A 12,143-nucleotide genomic window follows, 5' to 3' on the forward strand; every position below is an offset into this window, starting at 1 on the left:
AGGCTCAGGGATTGTGGACTCAGGAGGACTCTCTCCTTCCAATAAATATTCTGGAACTAAGAGCGATATTCAATGCTCTTCAGGCTTGGCCTCAGTTAGCAACTCTGAGGTACATCAGATTTCAGTCGGACAACATCACGACTGTGGCTTACATCAACCATCAAGGGGGAACAAGAAGTTCCCAAGCGATGTTAGAAGTCTCAAAGATAATTTGCTGGGCGGAGTTTCACTCCTGCCACCTATCAGCTATCCATATCCCAGGTGATAAAAACAAAGATAGATGTGGCGCTTAAAAAACAGCTCGGTATATCTAAGAATCAAAGTTTCAATACAGCATAGAATAATACCTGATATTATATAAATAGTGATTCTGAGTAACGGAGTAAGAATAGTTTAAAAAATCACATGTACTAAAATAGTGGACAATTGATATTAATCTATGTAAAAACTGAATCACTTAATCTAAAATAAATTAAATAAGTTTAATAATACATATAAATAAATACACAACACAAAAGTAAATATATATTGATATTAAATGAACCACCGGTGGTTATTGCAAAATACACTTAAAAACTACTCAAAATCTAATTAGAGAACTTGCTTGGCGTATAATTAGTATTGATTCCCCTGAAAGTTCCACTTTGATCAAAACAGTTCTATGTAAAATCCAACAGTATTGTAGTGCTTGGGAAGGTAAAATAAGCCAAAAAGACCCGTTTTTTTATCCAAAGTGTCCAAACAATCACATATATCCTCAATATGATCCGACAAGTGCCGAACAAAAAACTGAAAGTACCTTTAGGCTGCAGGACATGTACCTCTGGGCAGGCTCTCTTTAAGTTCAGAGACTCCACCGGGAACTTCGATCACTTTTCCTGTGTGTAGTGACCGGGTAACCAGGTCCCTTCTCGCAGCTGTTTGCCTTTTCCTTTCAGCCGAAATCCTTCGTCGGCAAGCGTTTAGCGTGTGACGTAATCTCAAATGTCACGTGGCTGAAGTCCTCCAATCGGTGAGGGGATTCCCCACTGTCAGTATTGTTTGCGGGAGATTTAAAATCCAGACTTTCTCAGAGCGCTCTGATAGAAATGGTAGCAGTTCAATGGTGCATCTACGCGTTTCAGCCGTATACCGGCCTTTGTCAAGATCTTGACAAAGGCCGGTATACGGCTGAAACGCGTAGATGCACCATTGAACAATACTGACAGCGGGGAATCCCCTCACCGATTGGAGGACTTCAGCCACGTGACATTTGAGATTACGTCACACGCTAAACGCTTGCCGACGAAGGATTTCGGCTGAAAGGAAAAGGCAAACAGCTGCGAGAAGGGACCTGGTTACCCGGTCACTACACACAGGAAAAGTGATCAAAGTTCCCGGTGGAGTCTCTGAACTTAAAGAGAGCCTGCCCAGAGGTACATGTCCTGCAGCCTAAAGGTACTTTCAGTTTTTTGTTCTGCACTTGTCGGATCATATTGAGGATATATGTGATTGTTTGGACACTTTGGATAAAAAAAACGGGTCTTTTTGGCTTATTTTACCTTCCCAAGCACTACAATACTGTTGGATTTTACATAGAACTGTTTTGATCAAAGTGGAACTTTCAGTGGAATCAATACTAATTATACGCCAAGCAAGTTCTCTAATTAGATTTTGAGTAGTTTTTAAGTGTATTTTGCAATAACCACCGGTGGTTCATTTAACATCAATATATATTTACTTTTGTGTTGTGTATTTATTTATATGTATTATTAAACTTATTTAATTTATTTTAGATTAAGTGATTCAGTTTTTACATAGATTAATATCAATTGTCCACTATTTTAGTACATGTGATTTTTTAAACTATTCTTACTCCGTTACTCAGAATCACTATTTATATAATATCAGGTATTATTCTATGCTGTATTGAAACTTTGATTCTTAGATATACCAAGCTGTTTTTTAAGCGCCACATCTATCTTTGTTTTTATCTTCTGAGTCTCCTACTTGATTGCTTCCAGAGTGCAATCTTAGTTTGATGTGTGCAGGTATCCCCAGTACTCAGAAGTTATATTTTCTGAATATTGTTATCCATATCCCAGGTGTAGAGAACTGGGAGGCGGATTTTCTAAGTCGACAGACTTTTCATCCGGGGGAGTGGGAACTCCATCCGGAGGTGTTTGCACAAGTGATTCATCGCTGGGGAAAACCAGAACTGGATCTCATGGCATCTCGACAGAACGCCAAGCTTCCTTGTTACGGATCCAGGTCCAGGGACCCCAGGGCGACGCTGATAGATGCTCTAGCAGCGCCCTGGTCTTTCAACCTGGCTTATGTGTTTCCACCGTTTCCTCTGCTCCCCCGACTGATTGCCAAGATCAAGCAGGAGAAAGCATCAGTGATTTTAATAGCGCCTGCGTGGCCACGCAGGACCTGGTATGTAGACCTAGTGGACATGTCATCCTTTCCACCATGGACTCTGGCTCTGAGACAGGACCTTCTACTTCAGGGTCCTTTCCTCCATCCAAATCTAATTTCTCTGAGACTGACTGCATGGAGATTGAACGCTTGATTTTATCAAAGCGTGGCTTCTCCGAGTCAGTCATTGATATCTTAATACAGGCAAGAAAGCTTGTCACCAGGAAAATTTACCATAAAATATGGCGTAAATATCTTTATTGGTGTGAATCCAAGGGCTACTCATGGAGTAAGGTCAGGATTCCCAGGATATTATCTTTTCTCCAAGAAGGCTTGGAAAAAGGTTTGTCAGCTAGTTCCTTAAAGGGACAGATTTCTGCTCTGTCTATTCTTTTACACAAACGTCTGGCAGACGTTCCAGACGTTCAGGCTTTTTGTCAGGCTTTAGTCAGAATCAAGCCTGTGTTTAAACCTGTTGCTCCACCATGGAGCTTAAATTTGGTTCTTAAGGTTCTTCAAGGAGTCCCGTTTGAACCTCTTCATTCCATTGATATAAAACTTTTATCTTGGAAAGTCCTTTTTTTGGTAGCTATTTCCTCGGCTCGTAGAGTCTCCGAGTTATCTGCCTTACAATGTGATTCTCCTTATCTAATTTTTCATTCTGATAAGGTAGTCCTGCGTACCAAACCTGGGTTTTTACCTAAGGTGGTATCTAATAAGAATATCAATCAAGAGATTGTTGTTCCATCCTTGTGTCCTAATCCTTCTTCAAAGAAGGAACGTCTATTGCACAATTTAGACGTGGTTCGTGCTTTAAAGTTTTACTTACAAGCTACTAAGGATTTTCGGCAAACATCTGCTTTGTTTGTTGTTTACTCTGGTCAGAGGAGAGGTCAAAAGGCTTCGACAACCTCTCTTTCTTTTTGGCTAAGAAGCATAATACGCTTAGCCTATGAGACTGCTGGACAGCAGCCCCCTGAAAGGATTACAGCTCATTCTACTAGAGCTGTGGCTTCCACTTGGGCCTTTAAAAATGAGGCTTCTGTTGAACAGATTTGCAAGGCGGCGACTTGGTCTTCGCTTCATACTTTTTCAAAATTCTACAAATTTGATACTTTTGCTTCTTCGGAGGCTATTTCTCCAACATAGGTGTGTCCGGTCCACGGCGTCATCCTTACTTGTGGGATATTCTCTTCCCCAACAGGAAATGGCAAAGAGCCCAGCAAAGCTGGTCACATGATCCCTCCTAGGCTCCGCCTACCCCAGTCATTCTCTTTGCCGTTGTACAGGCAACATCTCCACGGAGATGGCTTAGAGTTTTTTAGTGTTTAACTGTAGTTTTTATTATTCAATCAAGAGTTTGTTATTTTGAAATAGTGCTGGTATGTACTATTTACTCAGAAACAGAAAAGAGATGAAGATTTCTGTTTGTATGAGGAAAATGATTTTAGCAACCGTCACTAAAATCCATGGCTGTTCCACACAGGACTGTTGAGAGCAATTAACTTCAGTTGGGGGAACAGTGTGCAGTCTCTTGCTGCTTGAGGTATGACACATTCTAACAAGACGATGTAATGCTGGAAGCTGTCATTTTCCCTATGGGATCCGGTAAGCCATGTTTATTACGATTGTAAATAAGGGCTTCACATGGGCTTATTAAGACTGTAGACTTTTTCTGGGCTAAATCGATTCATTATTAACACATATTTAGCCTTGAGGAATCATTTTATTTGGGTTTTTTGATATAATAATATCGGCAGGCACTGTTTTAGACACCTTATTCTTTAGGGGCTTTCCCAAAGCATAGGCAGAGTCTCATTTTCGTGCCGGTGTTGCGCACTTGTTTTTGAGAGGCATGGCATGCAGTCGCATGTGAGAGGAGCTCTGATACTTAGAAAAGACTTTCTGAAGGCGTCATTTGGTATCGTATTCCCCTTTGGGCTTGGTTGGGTCTCAGCAAAGCAGATACCAGGGACTGTAAAGGGGTTAAAGTTAAAAACGGCTCCGGTTCCGTTATTTTAAGGGTTAAAGCTTCCAAATTTGGTGTGCAATACTTTTAAGGCTTTAAGACACTGTGGTGAAAATTTGGTGAATTTTGAACTATTCCTTCATGTTTTTTCGCAATTGCAGTAATAAAGTGTGTTCAGTTTAAAATTTAAAGTGACAGTAACGGTTTTATTTTAAAACGTTTTTTGTACTTTGTTATCAAGTTTATGCCTGTTTAACATGTCTGAACTACCAGATAGACTGTGTTCTGAATGTGGGGAAGCCAGAATTCCTATTCATTTAAATAAATGTGATTTATGTGACAATGACAATGATGCCCAAGATGATTCCTCAAGTGAGGGGAGTAAGCATGGTACTGCATCATTCCCTCCTTCGTCTACACGAGTCTTGCCCACTCAGGAGGCCCCTAGTACATCTAGCGCGCCAATACTCCTTACTATGCAACAATTAACGGCTGTAATGGACAATTCTGTCAAAAACATTTTAGCCAAAATGAACACTTATCAGCGTAAGCGCGACTGCTCTGTTTTAGATACTGAAGAGCATGACGACGCTAATAATAATGTTTCTGAAGGGCCCCTAACCCAGTCTGATGGGGCCAGGGAGGTTTTGTCTGAGGGAGAAATTACTGATTCAGGGAACATTTCTCAACAAGCTGAACCTGATGTGATTACATTTAAATTTAAGTTGGAACATCTCCGCATTCTGCTTAAGGAGGTATTATCCACTCTGGATGATTGTGACAAGTTGGTCATCCCAGAGAAACTATGTAAAATGGACAAGTTCCTAGAGGTGCCGGGGCTCCCAGAAGCTTTTCCTATACCCAAGCGGGTGGCGGACATTGTTAATAAAGAATGGGAAAGGCCCGGTATTCCTTTCGTCCCTCCCCCCATATTTAAAAAATTGTTTCCTATGGTCGACCCCAGAAAGGACTTATGGCAGACAGTCCCCAAGGTCGAGGGAGCGGTTTCCACTTTAAACAAACGCACCACTATACCCATAGAGGATAGTTGTGCTTTCAAAGATCCTATGGATAAAAAATTAGAAGGTTTGCTTAAAAAGATGTTTGTTCAGCAGGGTTACCTTCTACAACCAATTTCATGCGTTGTCCCTGTCGCTACAGCCGCATGTTTCTGGTTCGATGAGCTGATAAAGGCGGTCGATAGTGATTCTCCTCCTTATGAGGAGATTATGGACAGAATCAATGCTCTCAAATTGGCTAATTCTTTTACCCTAGACGCCACTTTGCAATTGGCTAAATTAGCGGCTAAGAATTCTGGGTTTGCTATTGTGGCGCGCAGAGCGCTTTGGTTGAAATCTTGGTCGGCTGATGCGTCTTCCAAGAACAAGCTACTTAACATTCCTTTCAAGGGGAAAACGCTGTTTGGCCCTGACTTGATAGAGATTATCTCTGATATCACTGGGGGTAAGGGCCACGCCCTTCCTCAGGATCGGCCTTTCAAGACAAAAAATAAACCTAATTTTCGTCCCTTTCGTAGAAACGGACCAGCCCAAAGTGCTACGTCCTCTAAGCAAGAGGGTAATACTTCTCAAGCCAAGCCAGCTTGGAGACCAATGCAAGGCTGGAACAAGGGAAAACAGGCCAAGAAACCTGCCACTGCTACCAAGACAGCATGAAATGTTGGCCCCCGATCCGGGACCGGATCTGGTGGGGGGCAGACTCTCTCTCTTCGCTCAGGCTTGGGCAAGAGATGTTCTGGATCCTTGGGCACTAGAAGTAGTCTCCCAAGGTTATCTTCTGGAATTCAAGGGGCTTCCCCCAAGGGGGAGGTTCCACAGGTCTCAGTTGTCTTCAGACCACATAAAAAGACAGGCATTCTTACATTGTGTAGAAGACCTGTTAAAAATGGGAGTGATTCATCCTGTTCCATTAAGAGAACAAGGGATGGGGTTCTACTCCAATCTGTTCATAGTTCCCAAAAAAGAGGGAACGTTCAGACCAATCTTAGATCTCAAGATCTTAAACAAGTTTCTCAAGGTTCCATCGTTCAAGATGGAAACCATTCGAACTATTCTTCCTTCCATCCAGGAAGGTCAATTCATGACCACGGTGGATTTAAAGGATGCGTATCTACATATTCCTATCCACAAGGAACATCATCGGTTCCTAAGGTTCGCATTCCTGGACAAGCATTACCAGTTCGTGGCGCTTCCTTTCGGATTAGCCACTGCTCCAAGGATTTTCACAAAGGTACTAGGGTCCCTTCTAGCTGTGCTAAGACCAAGGGGCATTGCTGTAGTACCTTACTTGGACGACATTCTAATTCAAGCGTCGTCCCTTACTCAAGCAAAGGCTCACACGGACATAGTCCTGGCCTTTCTCAGATCTCACGGATGGAAAGTGAACGTGGAAAAGAGTTCTCTATCTCCGTCAACAAGGGTTCCCTTCTTGGGAACAATAATAGACTCCTTAGAAATGAGGATATTTCTGACAGAGGCCAGAAAAACAAAGCTTCTAGACTCTTGTCGGATACTTCATTCCGTTCCTCTTCCTTCCATAGCTCAGTGCATGGAAGTGATCGGGTTGATGGTAGCGGCAATGGACATAGTTCCTTTTGCTCGCATTCATCTAAGACCATTACAACTGTGCATGCTCAGTCAGTGGAATGGGGACTATACAGACTTGTCTCCGAAGATACAAGTAAATCAGAAGACCAGAGACTCACTCCGTTGGTGGCTGTCCCTGGACAACCTGTCACGAGGGATGACATTCCGCAGACCAGAGTGGGTCATTGTCACGACCGACGCCAGTCTGATGGGCTGGGGCGCGGTCTGGGGATCCCTGAAAGCTCAGGGTCTTTGGTCTCGGGAAGAATCTCTTCTACCGATAAATATTCTGGAACTGAGAGCGATATTCAATGCTCTCAAGGCTTGGCCTCAGCTAGCGAGGGCCAAGTTCATACGGTTTCAATCAGACAACATGACAACTGTTGCGTACATCAACCATCAGGGGGGAACAAGGAGTTCCCTGGCGATGGAAGAAGTGACCAAAATCATTCTATGGGCGGAGTCTCACTCCTGCCACCTGTCTGCTATCCACATCCCAGGAGTGGAAAATTGGGAAGCGGATTTTCGGAGTCGTCAGACATTGCATCCGGGGGAGTGGGAACTCCATCCGGAAATCTTTGCCCAAGTCACTCAGCTGTGGGGCATTCCAGACATGGATCTGATGGCCTCTCGTCAGAACTTCAAAGTTCCTTGCTACGGGTCCAGATCCAGGGATCCCAAGGCGGCTCTAGTGGATGCACTAGTAGCACCTTGGACCTTCAAACTAGCTTATGTGTTCCCGCCGTTTCCTCTCATCCCCAGGCTGGTAGCCAGGATCAATCAGGAGAGGGCGTCGGTGATCTTGATAGCTCCTGCGTGGCCACGCAGGACTTGGTATGCAGATCTGGTGAATATGTCATCGGCTCCACCTTGGAAGCTACCTTTGAGACGAGACCTTCTTGTTCAGGGTCCGTTCGAACATCCGAACCTGGTTTCACTCCAGCTGACTGCTTGGAGATTGAACGCTTGATCCTATCGAAGCGAGGGTTCTCAGATTCTGTTATCGATACTCTGGTTCAGGCCAGAAAGCCTGTAACTAGAAAGATTTACCACAAAATTTGGAAAAAAATATATCTGTTGGTGTGAATCTAAAGGATTCCCTTGGGATAAGGTTAAGATTCCTAAGATTCTATCCTTCCTTCAAGAAGGATTGGAAAAAGGATTGTCTGCAAGTTCCCTGAAGGGACAGATTTCTGCCTTGTCTGTGTTACTTCACAAAAAGCTGGCAGCTGTGCCAGATGTTCAAGCCTTTGTTCAGGCTCTGGTTAGAATTAAGCCTGTTTACAAACCTTTGACTCCTCCTTGGAGTCTCAATTTAGTTCTTTCAGTTCTTCAGGGGGTTCCGTTTGAACCCTTACATTCCGTTGATATTAAGTTATTATCTTGGAAAGTTTTGTTTTTAGTTGCAATTTCTTCTGCTAGAAGAGTTTCAGAATTATCTGCTCTGCAGTGTTCTCCTCCTTATCTGGTGTTCCATGCAGGTAAGGTGGTTTTACGTACTAAACCTGGTTTTCTTCCAAAAGTTGTTTCTAACAAAAACATTAACCAGGAGATTATCGTACCTTCTCTGTGTCCGAAACCAGTTTCAAAGAAGGAACGTTTGTTGCACAATTTGGATGTTGTTCGCGCTCTAAAATTCTATTTAGATGCTACAAAGGATTTTAGACAAACATCTTCCTTGTTTGTTGTTTATTCCGGTAAAAGGAGAGGTCAAAAAGCAACTTCTACCTCTCTCTCTCTTTTTGGATTAAAAGCATCATCAGATTGGCTTACGAGACTGCCGGACGGCAGCCTCCCGAAAGAATCACAGCTCATTCCACTAGGACTGTGGCTTCCACATGGGCCTTCAAGAACGAGGCTTCTGTTGATCAGATATGTAGGGCAGCGACTTGGTCTTCACTGCACACTTTTACCAAATTTTACAAGTTTGATACTTTTGCTTCTTCTGAGGCTATTTTTGGGAGAAAGGTTTTGCAAGCCGTGGTGCCTTCCATTTAGGTGACCTGATTTGCTCCCTCCCTTCATCCGTGTCCTAAAGCTTTGGTATTGGTTCCCACAAGTAAGGATGACGCCGTGGACCGGACACACCTATGTTGGAGAAAACAGAATTTATGTTTACCTGATAAATTACTTTCTCCAACGGTGTGTCCGGTCCACGGCCCGCCCTGGTTTTTTTAATCAGGTCTGATAATTTATTTTCTTTAACTACAGTCACCACGGTACCATATGGTTTCTCCTATGCTAATATTCCTCCTTAACGTCGGTCGAATGACTGGGGTAGGCGGAGCCTAGGAGGGATCATGTGACCAGCTTTGCTGGGCTCTTTGCCATTTCCTGTTGGGGAAGAGAATATCCCACAAGTAAGGATGACGCCGTGGACCGGACACACCGTTGGAGAAAGTAATTTATCAGGTAAACATAAATTCTGTTTTTTGGGAGAAAGGTTTTACAGGCAGTGGTACCTTTCGTTTAAGTTCCTGCCTTGTCCCTCCCTTCATCCGTGTACTTTAGCTTTGGTATTGGTATCCCATAAGTAATGGATGATCCGTGGACTGGATACACCTTACTAGAGAAAACACAATTTATGCTTACCTGATAAATTTATTTCTCTTGTGGTGTATCCAGTCCACGGCCCGCCCTGTCATTTTAAGGCAGGTTATTCTTAAATTTAAACTACAGTCACCACTGCACCCTATGGTTTCTCCTTTCTCTGCTTGTTTTCGGTCGAATGACTGGATATGGTAGGAAGGGGAGGAGCTATATAACAGCTTTGCTCTGGGTCCTCTTGCAACTTCCTGTTGGGAATGAGAATATCCCATAAGTAATGGATGATCCGTGGACTGGATACACCACTAGAGAAATAAATTTATCAGGTAAGCATAAATTGTGTTTTTTTGCTCTCTCTCCCCCTCTCCTTTTCTCTCTCTCCCCCTCTCCTTTGCTCTCTCTCCCCCTCTCCTTTGCTCTCTCTCCCCCTCTCCTTTGTTCTCTCTCCCCCTCTCCTTTGCTCTCTCTCCCCCTCTCCTTTGCTCTCTCTCCCCTCTTTTTTTTTTGCTTTCTCTCCCCCCTCTCTTTTGCTCTCCCTCTCCCCTCTCCTTTGCTCTCTCTCTCCCTCTCTTTTGCTCCCTCTCCCCCTCTCTTTTGCTCCCTCTCCCCCTCTCTTTTGCTCTCTTTCTCTCTCCCTCTTTCTTTTGCTCTCTCTCTCCCCCATCTCTTTTGCTTTCTCCCCCTCTCTTTTGCTCTCTCTCCCCTCTTTTGCTCTCTCTCCCCCCCTCTTTTGCTCTCTATCCCCCACCTATTTTTCTCTAGCGCCCACTCCCGGTCTGACCATGCCCGGTCACGCCCCCATTGTGGCACTCCCGTCGGTCACGCCCCCTCACCACGCCCGCTCCGCCTGACCACGCCCCCACAAAGGCCGATCTCATCCGAAGTTGATCCTAAAGGCCAGGTATGTTTGTCCTTGCGCAGTCTCTACTGCGCATGACTGCATCTGACAAACATACCTGGCCTTTTATTATATATGATATGGACAAGGGTGTGAGAGAAAAACATAGTTGTATTTACCATAAATCCTTTGTGTTGATTTTAGAGGCAGTAAACCTAGAAAATAATGTTATATAATTCTGCACATAGTGCAGAATTATATAACATTATCTTAGCCAAACTTTATTCAACATAATATTGCCGGTGAAATTTGATTAAAAAAATAGGGTTTTTTAGACCGCCGCTCTTGCCCTACTGAGCGGGTCTGGTTTTCCCCCTGAGCGCATCTGGGCAGCTGTCTAGTCACAGCCCAGCCCAATCGTGCCATTACACTCATTACACTCAATGCAGCTCGCTCCTGCTCTGTCTGATAGCAGGAGTGAGCTGCATTGAGTGTAATGGCACGATCGAGCCGGGCTGTGACTATACAGCTGCCCAGATTCGCTCAGGGGGAAAACCAGACCCGCCCCATAGAGCAAGAGCGGCGGTCTGAAAAACCCTATTTTGTAATCAAATTTCACCGGCAATATTATGTTGAATAAAGTTTGGCTAAGATAATGTTATATAATTCTGCACTATGTGCAGAATTATATAACATTATTTTCTAGGTTTACTGCCCCTTTAAGGTTCAGAGCGCTTTCCTCTTGCTCAGCTTTATGTTCTACCGTACCCTTCTCAAAGAAGTTGTGAAATTAAAATCCAGTTCTGCATATAGTTCTCGTTGAAGTGTGAAGACATCATTTAAGGATACATTCATTTTGTCTAAGCAAACTTTAACAAAACATTGCATATTGCATCAGTGATAGTTAGATACTATTTTCATAATTTAGTAGGGTAATGCAGAGAAGAAAAACAGATTTATTTCAATTCTCTCCTGAAAATAATTAAGTTTACAGAGTCATATTGATGTTGAATTCTTTATTTTTTATTTGATGGGTTGTATTTATAATGGGATATTATGTTGTCATTTATTTTTCATTTAAAATATACAAATACCTGTGTGTACATTTCACTCTTTAGCAGGCTTGTTAAAGGGACACTAAACCCATTTTTTTCTTTAATGATTCAGATAGAGCATGCACTTTTATGCAACTTTCTAGTTTACTCCTATTATCAAATTTTATTCGTTCTCTTGCTATCTTTATTTTAAAAGCAGGAATGTAAAGCTTAGGAGCCGGACCATTTTTGGTTCATAACCTGGGTTACACTTGCTTATTGATGGCTAAATGTAACCACCAATAAGCAAGCACTGTCAATCCTTCTTACTTTTTCCTCTGTATTTAATATGGTACTCATTAACATTATAATGTAATACCACAGTGAATTTTAATTTATATAGTATTATATTTTTTCTTTTATTTCCTTGTGTTTGTAACACATTGTTGTAGTTTGAATATATGATATTCCTTTGCTTGCAGGACACCAAAAACTTGACTGAAGTAAAAGAAAATTTGCAACACAGAGAACCCACTTTTACACAAGTCAATATGCCCACTGAAGTGAAATATGAAAACTTTAATGTTGGAATAGGACAGGTAAGAGAAATTTGTTCCTTAACATTCTATGTAAATATATCTAAATTTGTAGAAAGTCAGATATTGTGCTTAGATAGCTTGCTAGTTAACACATGATATTGCTGTCAGACATTTTGCTTAGATAGCTGGCTTGTTAACACATTGCATATG

The 12,143-nt window shown here is 42.7% G+C and overlaps 1 protein-coding gene across 1 annotated transcript in view; it reads left to right on the forward strand.

Annotated features, from left to right (window-relative positions):
* DDHD2 (DDHD domain containing 2) overlaps window positions 1–12,143 on the forward strand; it is a 658,501-nt gene that overhangs the window by 401,145 nt on the left and 245,213 nt on the right. Inside the window, exon 12 of the mRNA XM_053718087.1 lies at window positions 11,877–11,993. Coding sequence (XP_053574062.1) covers window positions 11,877–11,993 — 117 coding nt within the window. The remainder of the gene's footprint in view (window positions 1–11,876; window positions 11,994–12,143) is intronic.

Source organism: Bombina bombina, chromosome 6 (genome assembly GCF_027579735.1).
Source record: "Bombina bombina isolate aBomBom1 chromosome 6, aBomBom1.pri, whole genome shotgun sequence".
Lineage (NCBI taxonomy): Eukaryota > Metazoa > Chordata > Amphibia > Anura > Bombinatoridae > Bombina > Bombina bombina.